This window comes from Pygoscelis adeliae, unplaced genomic scaffold, assembly GCF_000699105.1.
Source record: "Pygoscelis adeliae isolate BGI_AS28 unplaced genomic scaffold, ASM69910v1 Scaffold7, whole genome shotgun sequence".
NCBI classification, from domain to species: Eukaryota; Metazoa; Chordata; class Aves; order Sphenisciformes; family Spheniscidae; genus Pygoscelis; species Pygoscelis adeliae.
The window spans coordinates 805842-826913 of record NW_008825268.1 but is presented as its reverse complement, the minus strand read 5'-3'; the positions used below and the strand labels follow the sequence as shown (position 1 = coordinate 826913).

Here is a 21072-nt window from a genome sequence, read left to right as displayed (position 1 = left end):
CGGGCCGTCCCCCCCCCCGGCGGTGGCGCCCCTTGGGGGGGGGGGGCGCGGGGGCGCTTCTCTGTTGTGGATGTGGGGAAGCGTGAGGCTCTGGTGGTCAGCTCCTCCCTCCCCTACCCAGTCACCTCACATCAGGGAAGATTCATAAGCTATAGAACTTATAAAGGCTTCCCTCTCTTAATCCTGTTGTTTTCTTTCTCTGTTCCACTTTTAAAACCAAAATATTTGTTCTCTTCCCGCCTGTTAGCTTTACTCAGCGTCTCTGACAAGACCAGCCTGGTGGAATTTGCAAAGAGTCTGAATGCTCTTGGCCTGGGTTTAATTGCCTCTGGAGGAACAGCCAAATCCCTGAGAGATGCTGGCTTGCCTGTCAGGTACAGACACTTTCCTATACACCTCCACCAGAAATGCTTGTTTGGGTCCTGAGGCTGCTTAAATTGTTTTCTCCATCTGTGAGCAAAAGTGATTGAAAACTGGTCTGAAAGCAAGTCTTCCCTTCCAAAAAAACTCCACCCCAAAAGCCCCAGAGCAAACTTCAGAACCTTCTTGGCCCGAAGTTGGTTGACTGAGGCCGAAGAGTGTTACGATGCAGGTCAGCGCACAGAGAGAGATGTCAGAAGCATTGTGTTGGAGGTGATGCCTTGTCTGCCTCGAGCCAGCTTTTTTCTGTGAGACAATCAGTTGTCTTGAAATTCATAATCTGACCCTAGTGCTGCTCTTCACAGCCAGCTCAAAGCTGATCTTTGCCTAGTCCTGCGACAGGAAAGTTGGCACGTGTCAGGAATATGTTGAAGCTCGCTGGAGATCATTTGTCACAAATAATTTTCACAGCATGATGGTCAGCTTTTTCAGACAGACCCTTTAAGTGTTGTGCATCCACTGTTTGAGAAGGGGCATGTAAAGTCACCGGCTGTTTTGGCCTATGATTCTGGGGAAATTTGTTTTACTTTTTTCCACGCTGTGATTAAAAAAAAAACAGTTCTGGCCAAATAAAAATTGTTTCCAGTACAGTGATGAAAAATCTGTCAGGTGCCTGTGATGACTCCTTTTTTGCTTCCAGTGAATGCAGTGATAGGCCCCTGGGACATATCAGCATGAATATACGCCGTCTCCAGAGCTCCCTGTCCTCACTGTTATCCAACACTTGATTATGTCTCTCCGGCTTCTTTGCTTGGCTGTGCTATCAGTGAAGCCTGAAGCAAAGGATGGTCACATTTCCCCTTCCCTCTCCAATTTATTGTTCCTTTACCATCATAAACAGTCACAGGGAGTGGTGAAACTTTAATTAATGTTTTGACTAAGCTGGGAAGAAGAGTACTGAGGTATTGCTTCTTTTGAGGATGGTCTTCCATTCTCTCTATAAACCATGTTTACTTGGGATTTGTTTATCTTGGTTATTTCAGTGTATTTGAGAAATAGTCATACTGCTTAGTTGAGTGTGACCCATGAACTTTGCTTTCTTTCACGGGAAAAGCAGTTGCCTCTTTGTCATAGAAGGGGGGGGGTTGTAGTGAAATGTATACAATTTTTTGTTTTGGGTCACTTACTAGAAAGCAGTGTCCTTTCTGTCTTCTGTCAGATGTAGCTTTTTCATAAGATATAGATCAACATCTTGTGAAGAGTGAGAGAGCATTAAACCAAGATTTTGGCTGTTTCTACTAATCCTTCTGTACCTAGCAGCATTTTGCTAGCTAGTTGACAGATGCCAACCATAACAAAAACAGTCAGATCTATCTTAATGTAGAATGTCTCATCTCAGAACTACTTCCCAGCCTTCCGTAAGAAGGATGCATCCTAGGCTGTCACTCAGCATAAGTTTTTCCTAGCAGTTTAGTAATACACCTTCCATATTTTGTGTTCTTACTGAGATACAATATACTGAAGTTTAGAGGAATCATGCATGTGTTTTCTCTCTAAACTCCTCCTGTCATTGATGGAAAGGTAGTGATTTTTTTTAACAGAGGAACCAAAAGAAAGCTAAGTTTATTTCCCCTCCTTGCTGCCTTCAAAACTCCTAGGTTTTAAATCTCCTTCCAGTAAAACCAACATTGCCAGTAGATGTAAATTACTGCCTTGATGGGGATGATAAACATTGAGCCTATAGATTAAGTCAGTATGGCATGTCTATTATCATGCTGTGTTTTCTCATTGAGCAGAGATGTTTCGGACCTGACAGGGTTCCCTGAGATGTTAGGTGGACGTGTGAAAACCCTTCATCCTGCAGTCCATGCTGGTATGTTTCTGCTAATATATTTTCAGTCTAAAAGGGAAAACCATGGGCGGTAAGGGTGGGAAGAAGGGGTTGACAGATGTCTCTTTTTAAGGGTTGTGTGGAAGAACAGGGTAGTGAAAACAGATTTGCTGTTTTCAGGAGAGGTGAAAAGCATGGGGTGGAGAAGTGCACAGTGGCTGAATTACTTCCTCTGTTGCTATGCTGGCGTCTATGCAGTTAGTAGAGCTTTTCCTCCCCAGGGCTACAAGTAACAGGGCTTCTTCTCTGTAAATGCCTTTGCACATTCTTTGCGGAGTCAATTTCAGACTGTTCAGGCAGAGAGCTCCACTGAATTTAACCTGTGGCTGAATCTGGTGTGTAGCGTAAGGAACATGACAGCATAGTCTTTAGTGGGTGATTTCTGCATGTCTAATCTGCCCTGGCTCCCCTTCAGCAAGGAAAATGTGTGATAATTGGTCAATCTGCACATTAACCCATCTGCTTTTTCATTTCCTGTTATGGTGCTTGATATCCCTCAAATTGAACCTGTTGCCCATCATACTTGAGGGCTGGAGACAATCTCCTCTGACAGCCTTGAACCCAGGATTGTGCTGTTGCTCACTCTGTGCCAGCCGGTCACCTGCATGTTTCTCTTGAGTTCCTAGACCCAAGCCAGCCACCTATGCTGCTCAGGTAGAGGCACAGCTTCTTTCGCTTCAGATGCTTCATAGACTTCGAGTGTTGCTGGCTGATGAGTGGCAGGCACCCTTTTCCTCTCCATGAACTCCTTAATGACAGCTTTAGTGTTTTAAGGGTAGCAACTGGATGTTTATAAAGTATGTTTTTGAGGTTGCTCTTCAGCACTTGGAATGCTGTAGGATTTAGCATTGGGGAAAAAAAACCTGTTAGTATGGAATTTGAACAGCTAAAGAGTCAGTAAGATGGAATAGGGTAGAGGAGTAGGGGCTGAGGACTTGTCTGAACTAGAATCAGAAAGTTTATTGCAGAAAATCTCTGAGGAAAAGCACAGTCTGAAGGAAGATGTTGAATTAAAAAAATGTTTGCTGGTGATTTTGTTCTTTTTTTAATAAAGATGTACTGTTGTTTTTAACTAGGCATCTTGGCTCGCAATATTCCAGAAGATAATGCTGATATGAACAAACAGGATTTCAGCCTTGTAAGGTAAATGTTAGGGGACATGATGCAATTCATCAGTAATCAAAAACGAACATTGGAGACCAGTCAACACCAGTGAATGGGAGCAGTAGAGATTGTAACATCTGCACACCAGAAGATCCGCGATCTCCTTCCTTTTCCCTGTCACAAGATACTATGTTTTTAAAAATACAATTTTCTACAGATGCGTTTTCATCACTTCTAGTAAGAGAAAACTAAACCAAGAAAGTTACGTTGTGGTTTCCACAGGGAACAGAGGTTTTAATGTCTCCTGGTTATCTGGGAATTTTGACACTTTACATTTAGTCAATGTTGGACCACATTGCACTTCTTGCAAAGTTGAATTCAGTACTTTTGAAGCTGGCGCATCTCCCTTCAACTTGGCTCAGGGTGTCTGATCAGATGACAATTCCTGATTTTGAAATACTTGCTTAGTAAATATACCCTTTGAGATTTGCATAATGTTTACTGAGTTTCAACACATAAATAAAGAGTAGACATGAAAAGTGGGTCAGGAACACGCAGCAGAAAATACAGATAACAGGCAGAAAACTTACTTTCTGAGAGCCATCATGGGAGCAAGTGAGCTGCAGCCAGAAATTGAAGTAACACAGTTTGTGCACTAATGTACCAAAGACTTTTTTCTGGTTTTGTTAGAATGTATTTACTCAGTACACTCACACAGGGCAGTTTGGGACTATGTTTAACTAATTGGTTTTAACATCTAACTAGTGATTGTAAGTAACCGATTCTATGTCAGTGGGTAGCTCCTGGTTTAGAAATGAATGGCTGAATTGAACATACTAAATTGTAGGTAGAGCTGGGATGGGAGGTATAGTTTGACTGTGGTGACTGGGCTAGAATGCATCTTAGTTTTCAAAATTACTTTTAAAAACTGATGTGCCTGGGATGGATGGATGGATGGATTTCCAGGCTGAATTTGAAAACCTGAAATTTAAAACCACAGGAATCATCATAGATGGCTCAACAGAGGTGGCTCTTCAGAGTACGCTGCATATTAAAGCAGGCTCTGCTGAATTGCAGGGGGAGTAACATGCCTTTACATCAGTGACTTATAGTGCACTTGCATCCAGAGTAATAATTTGGATTTGGGTTGTCTTATATAAAGCAGAAGGAGCTAATCCTCAGCAGGAGGGTCTTTGCATAGTTGCATAAAATTTACATAGCCAGGTAAGGTAGGAAACCTTGATATTGTTTATCTTGATTTCCACAGATAAAAGCATTAGCAGTGTTAAAGTCCACGGATTCCTGATGGTTTGCAACAGGTCAGGAGCTTGGATTGGAGGGGAGAGGGTATTAGAAATAGAACAGACAATAAAAGGTATCATAGGAAAATTAGAGACATAGGGGGTTCTGGAAACCATACCAGAAACTAATCATCCCTTCCACTTGAATTCATCACACAGTGTGGAAACAAAGGAATATTAAAAGTTGGACGCAAGGGTATGCATCACAGCAATTCACTGCCGATACTGGGCATGCATTGGGGTTTGATACCTTCATACATTCAGATCAAGAGAGTGAATTAATTCTCTTGGGTTAAAAACATTGTGAAGGTCAAAACAGATACCTCCTTTCGCTACAGTTCATGTGGTACTGGTAGGATGGGACAGGGCAAATTACTGCTTCATGCTTTCTGGAGTACAGACTGCAGCTTCTTCCAGATCAGCTCAAGAAACTAATTCCAGTAAGCTCCAGTCTTACTTTGGGAGGGGAAGTCAGTTCTCCCACCTGCTTTTGTGTGCCACAGAGGCTTTATGGGATCCAGGCTGTGCACTCAGGTTTCATATGCTGTTGGTATTTTAAAAGTCCAGAAGGTGATATGTAGGTTGTTTTCTGCTCTTGGAAAAGTTGTGGAAAATTAGACTGTTTGTTTGCAATGGACATTGCTCTGGGTGCTTACTCTCTTAGGAAACTTGGCGGATGCCTATTTTCAGTACTGCAGAGAGCCCACTTTGAAGTCCTTTGAGATGACTCAAGTCACACACCAAAATCACTAAACATTTAAACACAGGCCCATGTCTTTAAAGAAACTCTTCCTTTTAACTAACTTCTGTAGATTGTGGTTCTATCCACTGTAACATTGTTTAATGCACAGAGTTCATTTAAATTGTATAATGCGTGTACTGTTTCACCATTGTAACATCACTTGGCCTTTGGCTGAACACCAGACTCTTAAGTGTTTTGGAGAAAGAAGCCTTGGCTACAGGATTTTATGTTGGTCCCTGATCTGAGAGACAAGGCCATAAAAACACTGGTAGTATCTTGTGCATTCCAAGCCCAATTTGGCCTTTTTATTTCTCATTGAGTAACCCTGCTTTTCCCCTCAATTCTCAGAGTCGTAGTGTGTAACCTCTACCCCTTTGTGAAGACCGTATCTTCTCCGGAGGTAACTGTGCAAGAGGCAGTGGAAAAGATTGATATTGGTAAGTTAAAGGGAGAGCAAATCTGTTCTCCAGGCAGACTTGATAGTTCTGGTCTCTAAGTGGTCTCAGGTCTTTTCTTTTTGTTTGGTGGCCTTGCACACCCTTAAAGGAAGTCTGCTAAAGAGCGCAAGAGTTGCAAGGAGCAGGCTGAAAGCATAGTTGGGTAAACCTCATTGCTTTTAAGCAGATCTACAATTAAAATGGCAAGTGGCTGTTGTAACAGGCTGGCAAACCATGCTGCATGGGTGGGCAAGTCATGCACTGCCCAAAGGAAGAAGCCTGGTGTTCTGTAGAAGGCTATGCTAGGAAAGGTCAGGTGGAGCGTGCTTCCTACTGAAACACAGAGAGCAGGTTAAACTTCTTTTGCAGCCTCTGGCAGCGTAATAAAAATAAAAAAAACATGAACTTTGGAGAGAAAGAGCTGAACCACTGAAAGTGCTCTGGGGATTGAAAACTTCACTGCAGGAAGCCGTTACGAGGAAAGCGGTTGGTCTGCATATGTGGGAGAGTAGTTAGTACCTCAGTTTGGAAGCATGGACGCCTGTATAATCAGCAGTTTTGCTCTTCCTGCTAGTTGTTAACCCCAGAAGGCTTGCCGTTCCTTCACTGCAGCATCTCTGCTTGGCAGCTTGTGAACAGTACAGGCAGTTTTGTGCCATGAGGTTGGATTTGGATTGAATTTTCTTGCAGTAGTTTAGTCCAAATGATGCCCAGCAGAGCTCTCTATTAAATGTTTTATGGAGTAGTACTCACTCTGCATGTGGCAGTGCCAGCGTCTACTTTTCCTTTGCAACAGCCTAGTATCTTGTATGATTTGAAGTGTTGTAATAGCTGTGCAGAGTCAGATTTAAGGGAGAAGCATGGCATTTTACCTTACACAGAGGACCTGGGCAGGATTCATTAATATTTGCAGAGAGATTTGGGAACCTCAGTTGCTTTGCAGTGTAGAAGTAAATCTTCCTATAGGCCCCTCCCCAGCCCAGTGTTGCAGAAGATGGTGCTTAAGTGATATGTGGAGACAGCCATCCTCTTCAGGGTGTGGCTGTGCTGCTTCAAGGCATTCTTGCCCCAGTTGCTCATCACAGCCCATTCATAACCTGTTTTCTTGCCCCTGCAGCTTGGCCTGTATCTGCAAAGGCCAATCAATGTGCACCTTCACCAGTGGACTGTGTCAAACTCACCAGCCTTGTGCATTTTGAAGAGCACTCTTATAGTCCCTTCTTGCTGGAGACGGGGGGGCACATTCATCTGGCACAAATGGTCAATTGGTGCATGTCCCTTCTTGGCCTCATATGTGGCTCTCTGTTATGCCCCAGAAGGGAAGTGCTTCATGCCTCCATCCTTCTCTTGCAGGAGGAGTTGCCTTGCTGCGGGCAGCTGCCAAGAACCATGCTCGCGTGACAGTTGTGTGTGACCCTGCAGACTACTCTGCAGTAGCTAAGGAGATGGCGATATCAAAGGACAAAGACACCTCCATGGAAACCAGACGTCACCTTGCACTGAAGGTTGGTCGTGTTTGCTTGTAGCGAAGGGCTAGGCCAGACTCGTTTGCCTTTCGTTTGTTCACTTCTTTAAACACCAAATCGTGTGTAAGTAAGTTGACGTGTGGTAAGTTGACGTGTGTCCCCATTTTTGTCCCCAGGCTTTCACCCACACTGCTCAGTACGATGCAGCCATCTCTGACTACTTTAGGAAAGAGTACAGCAAGGGGGTGTCCCAGCTGCCCCTGAGGTATGGCATGAATCCTCACCAGAGTCCTGCACAGCTCTACACAATGAGATCCAGACTTCCCCTGACAGGTGAGGTCTAGGCCATGCTGGCCAAAAGGGAGCTCTGGGATAGCGAGGAAAGGAGGTGGCTGGGCATGTCTGCCAGTTTTCTTTAAAACTGAAGTACCGTCTTGTACCTTAGTCCAAGGGATGGCCAGCAGTGCCCTAACAACTACTTTATTACTGAGTGGCACTAGCTTTGCAATGAAAAGGTTGAGCTGTGTGAGACAGAAAAGCTTGTCTGCTGACCCCCACAAGACTTAATTATAGCTCCACGTTCTCTGGTGGTGTAAGATTGTGTGTCCACGCTGAAGACACTTGGGCAGATTTACGTGGTGCACCTTCTGCTTGACATCAGATCCAGATTTTGCAAAGGAAAACCTTGTTATCCTTTTAAGATGCTTTGCTGCTTTCCATTTTCTTTATTTAGTATCTTCCCAATCTTTTTGTGTCACCATTTACTCTGTCTAGAAACCAAGCGGTTCTTCTCTACGTTTGAATGGGTTTTGTTCTTTTTTTCTTTCTTTGATGGTTTTGAGCAGAGGTTTATTACCTTAGTTTTCTAGAATGCTGCTTCTGCTAATGGTGGCAGAGGGAAGGCATACTAGTCTCACTCACAAGAGTTTGGGACAGGTGTGGTGTGTGTCTACCATTTTACAAGGTGTGCCATTCATCACAACATTGCTGCAGTAAGGGAAACCCCTGTTTTGGAGAGCAAGTCTGGCTACTCTTGTTCTTGAGATTGGTTTTAATGTTGGTGAAAACCAGCTCTGCCTTGTGTGCAGGCATTGTCCTGTCGAACAGACAATGAAGCTTTGTGTTGCAGAATTTCCTTATTTCAATTCTGGGATCTCCATAGGAAGCTTTTCCACACCTGCACTGGAAGTTGATTTGCTTGCAAGTCTGCCTCCCAGTATGGGAGCAGAACATCACTGTGTTAACTTGTTCTGGCCGTGGACTATTGCTAAAATGATCCTTTCCTCCTGTCTCCTGGAATGCTCACAGTCCTGCCGTGTCAGTACAAGCAGTTCTTCTTGCAGGACCAGGGCAAAAGGTTTTGAGAGCAGACTTTTGAATGACCTTTACTCTTGGCATGGATTTCTAATTAAAGGACCAGATGAAGCATTTTGCTAAAAGCTTGCCCTAAATTTCATGGCTGTGAGTGGTTCTGTTGACATCAGTTAGAGACAACATGTGCTTAAAGTTTGGCTAATGCCGGAGTACTTTGTTGAATCAGAGCTATAGTCACTATATGAAATTTATTTACTAGATTTGTAAAGAAATCTACCTGCTAGGGAGCAGGGGATGTGCTTTTTGCATTCTTCCCTGACAGCACTGCCTATGCACCTTGGTCAAAATCAAGCTCTGGTAGGCTCCCTCAGAAAGAGATGGCTCTTGTTCCAAATGGCTGCCAGTTGAAGAACTCAAAAAAACATAAGGGGGAATGTTCTTTTTTTGTTCCCCTTTCACAAGAGGGGAGGTGCATGGACTCGGTGTGTCTTGCTCCAAGATCATATCACCAGCTTCTGGTAGGGAAGAGAATCGTATTGGCATCTCCTGAGTCTCAAGCCTGTGCATTCCTCAAGTCACTGAAGCTTTTCAGGGCATTTAACCTTGCTGAGGAGCCAGGGTCATTTAATAAGACAAATTTGTAGTGATTTCAATTCTTGGTGGAAGAAATCTCTTCTGCTTGCTGTCCAGACTCTGGGGAGCAGACTCTGCCTGCTTTAATGTGTCTATTTGTGTGCTGTGTTTGCAGTGGTGAATGGCTCTCCAGGGTTTATCAACCTCTGTGATGCTCTCAATGCCTGGCAGCTGGTGAAGGAACTCAAGCATGCATTAGGAATTACTGCTGCAGCCTCTTTACAACACAGGTGGGTGGCTCCTTGTTGCCATGCTTTTCTCTTTGAACAGACTATGACTTTTGGCAGGCCCTGCCAGTGGTGTATCTGTGGCCCTTACCCTGGCAGTTTGGGGAGGTCCCAGGGGCAGGGACCAGCAAGAGTTTCTGGTTTGAGTGCCCTGGCTTGTATTTCCCACTAGGTGCTGCTGTTGGAATACCTCTCAGCGAAGAGGAGGCGCAAGTCTGCATGGTGCATGACTTCCACAAGACCTTAACACCCTTAGCGTCTGCCTACGCACGAAGCAGAGGTGAGAAGCCCAGGAATAAACTAGCATGTCCAAAGAGCTGAGCTTAATTCTCAGGACCTGAGCAGCATGCTTAGCACTTTGCAGGCTCTTCCCTTTGCACTGTACTCCTCTGTAGGGTTTTTTTCTCCATAAGGATCTCACTGATTAAATGAACTGACTGCCTATCAAAAATTGCTCTCCAAGTGAGCAGACCTTGTATATTGTTTCGAAAAGGCTAAAAACATTTTGGATTCTGTTTTATCTATATAGAAGACCTGTATTTTTTGATTTGTGTGTGTATATATATATGCACACATATAAATCTGTGGGGTTTTGGCTGAAGGATGGATAAACAAATAGCTGTGCTGGTAGCACACTCAGCCTTCCACCGTATATGGGGTGCTCAGGAACTCGAGTAGAAATGTTTCTGCCTGGTATTTGGTGGGTGGTTTTTTTAATGCTTTTGTACTTCAGAACTCACAAAAAAAGCTAAAAATAAGTGAATAAAAATAGCTTCCTCTGCTTAGCTGAGATACTTTGCTAATTGTCTCATTTTCCATGGCATTCCTAGAAAATCTGCACAGATTATAGAAAACAAGCAAACTTACTTGATAAGGGGCACACTGGCTTGGGTTCATTTTTCACCACTTTAGGGACCACCTTTGAACATTGCCCTTGGAAAACTGTTGCATGATTGGTAGAAAAACAAATCTTTAGAATGGCAGGGACAGAAGAATTGACCTTGCTAAATAGTAGAGCATCTGTGATAGGAGCTGAGTGCCATTAATTGTGAATGGCTGAGTGCCATTCACCTTAGCTATGCCATTAAATATAGAGAATATTTATTATTTAAAAAAAAAAAAAAGCTCTTGGCTACATTTCTGGATCTGGTTTCTTGTACGAAAAGCCAGATGGGAGCATAGGCATCTAAAAGCTTTCCTCTTTTTCCAACTGTCTCCCATCTAAAATCTTTCTGTATGATCCTTGCCTCTCCTTGTCCTCTTGCCACCATGGCTACAGCAGAGCTGCTTGCGGTAATGGAAGTAGTCACAAATGCAGTGAAGAAGGAAGAATATCTGAACTATGGGAATATTTAAAGGTGCATGTGTTTGAGGTAGGATTTTTCATCCTTGTTGCTCTTACATGGCCTTTTTTTTTTTGCTGCTGTGAGATCAGATTATTAGCTGTCATGGAAATTGGCTGGATTGTAGGAGCAAAGAGTTTTCTTTGTACTGTGCTATAGTTTGATAAGTTACTAAAAATACAATTTTGCAGGTGCTGATCGGATGTCTTCTTTTGGTGACTTCATTGCCCTGTCTGATATCTGTGATGTGGCTACTGCCAAGATTATTTCCAGAGAGGTTAGTTAAACAGCAGCGAATCATTCGAGTGTAAAAAGGAGAATCACACTAGATGGAGTCATTGGTTTGTAACAGCCCTTCTGTTTGAATTTGACCCATTTTACTGAAGACTATTTATTGGTCCATTTGTGTAATTCGGTATCCAGAGTGCAGAATTTACATCTGTCTTTTGATGCATTTTTCTTCCTACCAGGTAAAACCTGGCTGTGTGGGAGAGCCTGTGAAATAGCAGTGCTTGAAATGCTGCTTTCCAAGAGATGATTGCAAACCTTTGCCTCTGAGTAGGCCTCCGGAAACGAACCCTGATTACGCTGTCACAAGTATCTGGTTGAACAGCTGTAATCAGAACAATAGAGGGCTGGAGAGCTGATGGCCAGCTGCTTGCCCAAGGCAGGAATGTGGATGTAGATTGCTGCCTGCCAGTTGATACAAGTTATGTGTAGGTTCAGCCATTTTCCAGGCTGCACTTTTAACTTTGCTGGATTCAATGTTAACTTCATAGCTGACTGCATTGCACAAGTCACTAGTTCAAATACAGAGTTAAACAACTGGCAGTTAATGCTTTACTGAACAAGTTCATCCCATTATATGTTGCTTACAATTTTTTTGAGGGGGGAAGGCACAATACAAAGGGCTGTCTTGTATGTTGGAGGCTTCTTTTCAAACAAATGAAAGAGCATGTTTGACTGGTTTGTGAGGATAACACTTGGGTTTTGATAATTTGATATTACTTAAAAACAAAAAAAACGCCACCCACGTTGTAGGATAAGAATGTGAAAGGTGTATATCACTTCATGGCACTGATGAATGTAAACTCTTCTCGGTTTCAATGCTGTTAATAGCTCTTTTGCCAATATTTTTTTTCTCATCAGGAGTGTCACTGTTGAAATAAGGATTTTTTTGTTTGTTTGTTTTAAGCCATGTTTACTGTTAGGGCTGAGAAAAGTGGGGAGGTCGTGCACAAGCTGTTTCCCCCTGGAGGGGGATATTAGTTATTAGTTCCATTCTGCTTAAAGGGATGGTGGGGTATTTTTTACTAACTCTTGCTAGTAAAGAAAGTGCTAGTAAAGTGCTCTGCTCTTTCCAGGACTGAAACCAATATTGTAATATTGCCTTTGGTATTGTATGGTACAGACAGACCCCAAGAGGTGTGCCTTCAATGCCTTTCTGGAAATGGCAGGTGGAGTTTTCAGTATTGGCTCCTCTTTTTTTTCATGTAGAAGCTGAAATCTGTGTGTGTTGCAGGTATCTGATGGTGTGGTAGCTCCTGGCTATGAGGAAGAAGCTCTCAAAATCCTTGCCAAAAAGAAGAATGGTGGTTACTGCGTCCTCCAGGTTTGTACTCCTGCCCCACTATAACCCTCTGCTGCTTTTGCTGTACCTGCTTTTCACTGATATTAGCGTCCAAATAGCTGGGGGGCTGATCCAGGCCTCCCTACGGTGCATGGATGTGTTTCCTCGGGGTCTTTGGGGATTCCTGTATGAGCTGGAATTCCACCAGCAGTGTTGTGTCACGTTTAGCCTATAGTCCTAGAAGGGAGTATTTTTATAATGCCTTCCTTGGCTTTCAAAATGATGTGGATTTAAAGTAATTAAATCTATGAACCAGCAAGAGTACTTCAAAGAAACAGAATTTCTGTGCTCTTTCCACTCTTTGCCAGCTTTCCTCTCACTTTTGCTGAATTTGTTTCCTCCCTGAATTCTTTATATCTAAGATATAGTGCCTCAGTGATGTGAGTCTTGGCAGTGAGAATCACGTGTAGTATACCACCGGGGGAAGCCTTGTCTGGGCATGTGGTATTTGTAGAGCAGTCTATAGTACAGCCAGTGATGAAGATAGCAGCACAGGCAGAGTTTGGACCTGGGATGATGCACCTTTCCATGCTGCAACCAGGATGCTTGTCAAGGAATATTAATATAGTGTGGTCAAGTCAGTGTCAGGTTGCCTTCCTAGTTCCTGCAGTGATTGTTGGGATATCAAAATCATCCAGTTTTGGTGAACATGACTAATGGATTACATAATGCTGTCAGAGCAGCCAAACAGGTCCTATTTCTGCCTGACTGAGAGACAAACAAGCAGAGAACTTCACTATAACATTACAAAAAGAAAATCCAAGGCTTAGCTGAAGTTACAGTTGTAGTGTTACTACCAGGGGAGCTGTAGAAGATGGCTCAGGAGCTTCAGGCAAGAAGGAATGAAGTTGCAGACAATCTTGGCAGCTGATTACCTCCTGAATTCAATTAGCTTTGCAAGGATGAGGTCGTATTGGTTAAGCCTGTATCTTCAGGGCCTGTCTGCAGAGGGATGCTAAGGAAAGTTGATCTGAACAAATTTAAATGGATTAGGGAAACCGCATAAAGCATGCGCACCGTCCTATTTAGAGCTGGTAGCCTTAATCCAGTTTATTTCATGTCTTTCTAACCTGAACTGGGGCTACCAAATTTTGAAGTAAGCCCATGCATGGGTAGACCTGAATGCAATTTAACAGTTCCATTTAACTTTACCCCTTACACTGGTGTAAATTAACTGTGCTGCATGCTTGTTTGGAGATGTGCCCCAAGAGAGTGCGTCTCTGGAAATGATCGCATTCACTGTTTAGTGTCAAAGAGGGTTGGGAGTTGTACCTTGAGGCGTGTATGAAGCAACTCAAAATATTTTTACCTTCCTGTGGAAGACTGGAAGACTCTGTGTGTGGACTTTTTTCCCTTTCTGTGAAAGACCAGAAGACTTTGTAGATTTTGTGGCTCGCAACATGGACATTTGTATATAAGCATCTATACTGCATTACCTCTCTTCGCCCCATAAATGTCACTTCGTGCTGTTGAGACCTTGCTGCTCCAGTTAATTCTAATTACTTCTGATGATTTGACATTGCTTTCTATAAACAGTTCACTTCTTTTGGATTCTTTAGATAATGTGTTTTAACCTAAGCTATTACTGGATGTTGGCTTTGAAGAGCTCTAAGAATGTTTTATTGGCCTATCCTTTGGCTTTTAGATGGATCCCCATTATGAGCCAGATGACAATGAGATTCGAACCCTCTATGGATTGCATCTCATGCAGAAGAGGAACAATGCAGTCATCGACCGGTCATTGTTCAAGAACATTGTTACAAAGAATAAAAATGTAAGTGTCAGAAGATAAATGAGCTTAAAGATTGGTGGGATGAACTGCTGTTCTGTCATCGAGGAAGTCATCACTGTTCTATTTTAAGAGCTCTTAAAATATTTTAATGAGATTTAACTGGCTTTCAACAAAACAATGCGGCAAACTTTCTGAACCAAATATACTTGGGTAAATCAGGTTAGTTTACCTTTGTTATGATTCCTCGCATAAATAAGGAGAGCTGGACTTTGCCCTTTATCTCTGACTACCAAAATATTTGTATTTCTTATAAATAAGAAGCTACCTTGTGTATTTTCTTATGATGAGACAGCCATGTGCTAAGGATCCATTGTGATCTTATTCTGACTCACTGTTTACTTCTCCCTTTTGTGTACAGTGTGTTGTATAAACTCGGCCCTGCTGATACTGCTCATAATTTAGAGTTCACATCATCAGAAAGTTATCAGTTATTTCTTTGTCCCTGATTTTGTTCTCATTAAAAACAGATGTTAATGAGCATATGATTAGTCATGGGCTCAGAAGCAAGTTCAGACACTGAGGTAATAAAAACCATTTTAATAAATTAGTAATGGAATGGACTTAAAACTAATACTTAATGCAGATATTGGGAGCTATTTTTGTTGTTGTGGTCCTGTGCATACTTATGTACTCATGTGCTTTGCTTTTTGCCTATGAGCACATCTGATGACAGTGAGCAAATACAGAAGACTTGGCAGGCTTAGGGCCAGTGATAGAGCCCTCTTGACTTGGTAGGATTGAGTCTTATCCCTACAAGCTATGAGATTAGCTGCCAAAGCAATCACTTACAATTTTTAATCTAAACAAAATTTGCTGGTAATTGAACAAAACAGCATAGTTTTAGTTATCTTGTTTTCCCTCTCTGTGCTACAGTACTTGTGATGGCTTTGGGGGTTTGCAGATCTAGCCAGTTGGCTAGTCATGGTTGTTAGGATGGACCATTGACAATGGCATTTTGTTTCAGCTGCCTGAGTCTGCTGCCCGAGACCTGATTGTTGCCAGCATTGCCGTCAAATACACCCAGTCCAATTCGGTTTGCTACGCCAAGGATGGGCAGGTAACCAAATCGGACAGCTCTGTGGAGCGTGCTTTCACAGCCACGCTGGTCAGAGAGTGCTTCAGTTTTAAAATCATTTAGCATACAGGAAGCTATTAAAACGGGTACAGACGAACTGCCCTAGACAGTGCCATACAGAACAGTAGCTAAACCTGTGTTTCCCAAGAGGCTGCTTCAAAACCTTGGTGTAATTTGTTCATGATAATGACAGGGCTGGCTCTTTCAATGACAGGGTTGGAAAAGCTCTTACATGCTTCTGCAAGTTTGGCCTTGAGTCATTTCTTTCTAACTGCTCTGTCCTTTTGTATCATTTTTTGAGGGCATGTACGTATGTTGTAGTCTGTAGAGAGCCTTAGGAAATGACAGCAGTTTTCATAGCTGGATTCTGACTTTCCAAATCGGTCTTAGTTATACTTTCATTTTTTTATATAAGAAAGATGGGATCTACTTTCTTTTTTTCCTTTGGGGCATTCTCCCTGATTGTTTTTTTTAAAAGCTTATGATGGATGTTGGGATTTACAGGGGCATTATCAAATGTATAGTTGAGATATGAATCTTGAATTTCAAAAAAAAAAAAATCCTTTCTTTCCACATTATCAGTAGGTATTCAGCTTAAATTAGTTATCCAAAAGTTGTTGTAAAGGTATTAAAAATTGTATTTTTTCCCAGCAGCTCATTCTCATAATGCTGTTTAGCTGGTTCTCTGTTCCCCGTGGTAACTCTTCCATAGGCCTGGATTATTTAAAAAAAATACAGAAGACAAAGAATGTTTTTGATCTTGACCTTTGGTACATAATAAATCAGCAAAATGGATCAAACGGTGTGCCCTATAGGTACAGACTGTGAATGAACTGCAATGCTGTCCTTTTTGCATGGGTACTCACCTGCATTTGTCAGATTGTTGTTACAGCCTGAAAACATTGCAGCGCTGTCTCACGCTACTTTCTGAGGTCATGTGCTGTGTATGGTTCTTGAAAACATGTCTCTGGAGATCTGACATTTTTCTTTTATTCAGCTTTGGGGTTTTTTTCTTGCTTTTAAATGGTTCTCCGTACTCAAGAGTGTTAGTTCTCGTAGCCCCAGAACAAAGGTGTCACTATCTTTGCTCCTTTTCCCGTATTACAGCAGCAATTTCCCCAGTGTTTTTGCAAGTCTGGACTTAACGTGGTGCTGCAGATGTTTCTGAAATGTGTGTGGTAATGCATGTACCATATGGAAGGGAGAAGGCATGAGGGAGGAGTGAAAAGCAGTGTGGGCAGGCAGGGATTTAACTAGCCTGGCTTCAGTGATGTTTTGCATATTTGCAGGCATATCTTTTAATCAAATATAAATGTGCACTGTCTTGGTTTGTTGTATATGTGACAGGGAAGGCCAAGATCAGACGTCTATATACTGCACGAAGAAACAAGTGACTTTTTTAACAGTAAAGATGTGCAGCCATTACAATCACTTACTCGAGGAGGTGGTGAATCTGTTGGGTTTTTCAGATCAAAGCTTGATGTCTACCTTAAGAGACTCATTACAGTCCAAATGCAGAAACAGCAGTGTGGCATGCTATAGGTGGTGATGGAGGAGCTCAGATAGGAGCTTTCTCCTGGTTTTAAAACCTCTAAAAGCTTCCTGAGACTGTTAAGTATTGAGACCATTGTTCTTAAGGTACAGATGGGGAAGGAAATAAGGTCCGCTGAAAACCAGTCTTACTAAGATAGTGATTAGCTCAGATTCCTCTTGGTGATGCTGTGCAGAACTAACTATGGTCATATCACCTACCAAGACATAACATCAGGTGTGTACAGGAATATTTGGGTGCAAACAAAAAAAATAGGACAAATCAAGAAGGAGGGATGGAAAGTGACTTTCAGATTGTTACACTTAAAATGCTTTTCCAGGATCTGACTTGGTTTGGGTTACATGAGCCAAGCCTGGGAACTCCAGCTTTCTTTCAGTTCCGTGGCTTTTGGTTTTCCAGGGGTTATTTCAGCCTCACAGCACCCCCGTTGCCTAGCAACTCTTGTGTATCAGACATCCAGAACATTTTTGAGTTCATGAGTGGATTGGCCACTCCAACAAGGGCTGGTGCTTGTGTTAATAAGTTCTAGGAAAGCATAGAGTGGGAGGAAGCATTTATGGACTTAAGTGTCACTTAATTTGTAGGAAGTCAGCTGCCACTAATTGCAATAAACACTTTCACTTGTTTTGTCTTTCAGCACCAGAGAAGCCAGTCTGTAACATGTTGATTTACACTTTCTTTAATGATACCATCATGTTTTAAATGAGCAATTTAAAATTATTATCTTCCTTTATTCTCTGCACAGTAGGATAAAACAAACCTGTTAATTTACCTTACTGTTTTCCACTGATGGTGCAGACATTTGTCAGTAACTTCATTGTTTGTTTGTGTTCCCAATTGTGAAGTCCTTTATTTGATTTTTATAATTCCAAATGTATTTAGGGTTTCTGTTTTCACTCATTATTCAGGGTAAATCTGAGTAAATCCAGGCCAATCTGGATCATTTTGCAAGGATCCTTTGGGCATTATCCATCTCATCCACTCCGTGCTTTTGCACAGTATTCCAGCTATGGGGCATGTTTGGCTCTCCTGTGAGCCAAAGTGTTTTGGTCAAGTAGTTCTCAATTTTCACCCAAGCTTTTTTTTTTTATTAAATGATTTTTCTACTCACCCTGTATTGCTGTCTCCTTTCACTCCTCACAGTTAATAGGCTCTGCTTAAGCATTTTTTTTGATTCCTAGGAGATTAAACTCTGAAGGAAACATAATTAATATTTCTGTAGAGAATAGGCAGAAAGTAGAGGGGGAGGGATTCCTTTGTGGAGGATTTTGAGGTTTCAGCTGTGTTTTTGTATGGGAGAAAGCCAACATTTGAGGAAGGGAGAGATGAGGTGTAGGAAGAAGGATTTTTACTTCACACAAAGTAAAAAGGTGTGGAGAATAGGTACATTCAGACAGGCCAGTGTGAAGAGAGATTCAGGTAAAAGTCTGTAGTTTGCATTAAGCAGAAGCTCAACCTTCTGATTTTTCCTCTTTAGACCAGAAATTCCAGGCTAGACTGAAGAAATCTTCCCCAGCAACATTGCATCAAAACACATTTTTCTACAAAAAAGGATTTTGCTTTCCCTGGATCACCATTTTCCAGTGAACTGCATCTTACCAGCATCTTCTTCCCAGGCTGTAACTGTGAACTTCCTTCTGGAACCATGTGGGCTCATCAGAAGGAGGCACAGAGAAGCAGCTTTTATATTCTCTTGCCTGTTAAGCCATTATAAAAACAGTTCTAGTTGTTGCAGATAATACCTCTGTAGATTTGGGGATGCCTATGAAGAGTTTACAAGGATACATCACTTAACTGAAGTACAAAGTTCCTGCCGTTTCGGAGTTGTTGAATATAAGCCAAAGTTCAGTTATGCATCTTTTGACAAAATTCAGGTCACAAAAATGTAAAATATTTTGAGTAGCTCATGGAGAAAAGGAAAACGCTCTTTTTTGAGAAGGGTGCTTGGGTGCTGACAAGTAGGAGAGCTTGATTTCTAATGTGCACCCATGAAGGAGCTGTGTGTTTGGGCCTGCATTGGTCTGAAAACACTTTTCTCCAGTACTGTTGCCCTTGCCGGCTGAAGGCCGGGGCTTGCAGCAGGCTAGCCAGTTCCATCACAGGAGTGCAAGGCCACAGGTCACCTGTATGTGATGAAGATGAGGCACCATTCTGGCTGGGAAAGGGCAGAGAGGACATTGCACTTCTGGCGCGTGACATCACATTTTTTAGAAACTTGGGGATGTTTCATGGTATTTTGGCCCCTGCTACCAGCAGCCTGTCCAGTACCCTCTACCATCTGCATCCCAAGCTAAAAATTTCTGCCTTAGCCTAGCCTGGCTTGCTAGGCCCACTCTTAAGGGTTGGGTGACAGTTAATGGCTTGCAGCGTATGACAATTTTAAGTCCTCTCCTTTGTCCAGGGAGAGAGGAAAAATCTCTGTGGAAGAGACAATATACCTACATGCAGCTGGCGTTGACCTCCCTTGAGATGCAGGGTCCCCTGCAAGTTTGAAGGTTAAACAGAGTGCACTTGAGAGTAGAGGTCGGACATCAGGAGTGTTTGTGGGGGGGAAGGTGTCACTAAGCCATGAGAAACTTCGCAATATTTAGTATTTATGATAATACTAATATCCTTGTGGGTTTATTAAGTACTGATGACTTCAGTTATAGCTGAGCAGATGATATTAGATAGCAGCCCAAGTCTTTCATTTGCTCCTTGGGGGAATAGTATCCAGCAGCATGTTTTATGGTTCTGGTAAGAGGTGAAGTCACTGTGTCTCGATGAATGAGAAGACAAATGATTCATTCCTCTGAGGGCAGCCTTTGACTTATGGCTTTACCATCTGTTTTAGTCTGAGCTGGAAACTCTGAGGCATTGGCCAGAACTGCTAGCCTCAACACAGTGTCCATGGAGCAGTCCCCCATGCAAAGAGTCTGGTGAACAGTTCAGCTGTGGCTTCATAGGTGGAGGAAATTATGGGAGAGAGACTTGTTTTCCATCAGATCTCTGGTTTGAAGTGGCTGGAGCTCTCTTTGGAAGGCAGGACCCACAGCTCTGAAAGCCGTGGAGAAAAGTTACCAGCCTGAGTTTGACAGCCATGGTGGTTAGGTCTGGCCTTCGTGTGCCTGGCATACTGTCTCGGCAGAGGCAAAGCTGAGGGACAGCAGACAGTCTGGAGCCCAAGAGACCTCAGCTCAGTCCCTTGCGCTTGCCAGTTGTGGCTGCAGGCAGACCATATCTGCAGGGTTGGTTCTGCCAGCGTCCAGTAACCAAGATGTCTCCAGCCACGTTCAATTTTCAGTGGTGTCAGCACCTAAAAGTTGCCTTTGTCTCCAGTGCGAGTTTGCACCAGCCTAGATGGGATGCAAGAGCTTGTTTGCATTGTGTATTGAACCGTGACAAATGGCTTGCAGAGTTACCTAACTACCAGACTCCAAAGAGTCTCTACATATTTTAATCTATAACGTACCTGAAAAAATTGACAGAGGTTGAATGTGTCTGATGAGAACTCCAAAGAAAGTGGTCTGAAAAAAGCAAATGGAAACTGAGCAAGTACCATATTTTCATAGAAGCTTCCCTGAGGAAAAAAAAATGCCTTTTGGATTTTGCTTCCGGAAGCATTAGGTCTGTTTGATATCAAGCACAAGTGCTATTAAATAAGGTTAGCAGCAGCAATTTTTAAAATCCTGGACTCTGGCAGATGGCAGAGTAGGAAATGTGTTGGTAGCTCCAGGGCCTTGATAATTCATGCGATGTAATGGTCCTACTGGCCAGCCTTCCTGATTGAGCAGTGGATTTACTTTATCAGCCTTGACAGACAAACTGCCCTGTAATCCACCAGATATCACAGGTGGTCTGTTTAACCTGTGTATGCCTGGCCCACCAGGAGAGATTATGGTGTTTGGGTGACCCAGGCTCAGACTTTAATCTTCTAACCAAAGTGCCCTTTCCAAGAACAGGTAGGCAGCCTACCATCTCTTAGCAGTCACATTTGTTTCTACAGCCAACAGGACTTTGTTTTGCCTTAAACAAAAGCCATAATTGTATCACTCCCCTGAGGTTAATGGTTTGACTCTGATGACTGGGGCTATGTTATTTAGAAGGATGAAAGAATGTAGTGTCCTCAGAGTGACTGCCAGCTCAGTGGAGCCATGGAAGTTAGCAGTGCAGAGAGCTGTCCCTATAACCAATTTACAGGATTGGGGATGCAGGTATTTTCAAAG

The 21072-nt window shown here is 42.7% G+C and overlaps 1 protein-coding gene across 1 annotated transcript in view; it reads left to right on the top strand.

Annotated features, from left to right (window-relative positions):
* ATIC (5-aminoimidazole-4-carboxamide ribonucleotide formyltransferase/IMP cyclohydrolase) overlaps positions 1–21072 on the top strand; it is a 69783-nt gene that overhangs the window by 45837 nt on the left and 2874 nt on the right. The window contains exons 2-13 of the mRNA XM_009329667.1: positions 248–374; positions 2157–2233; positions 3328–3394; positions 5747–5835; positions 7189–7340; positions 7478–7634; positions 9364–9482; positions 9623–9755; positions 11010–11095; positions 12341–12430; positions 14094–14222; positions 15205–15297. Of these exons, the coding sequence (XP_009327942.1) occupies positions 248–374; positions 2157–2233; positions 3328–3394; positions 5747–5835; positions 7189–7340; positions 7478–7634; positions 9364–9482; positions 9623–9755; positions 11010–11095; positions 12341–12430; positions 14094–14222; positions 15205–15297 (1319 nt within the window). The remainder of the gene's footprint in view (positions 1–247; positions 375–2156; positions 2234–3327; positions 3395–5746; positions 5836–7188; positions 7341–7477; positions 7635–9363; positions 9483–9622; positions 9756–11009; positions 11096–12340; positions 12431–14093; positions 14223–15204; positions 15298–21072) is intronic.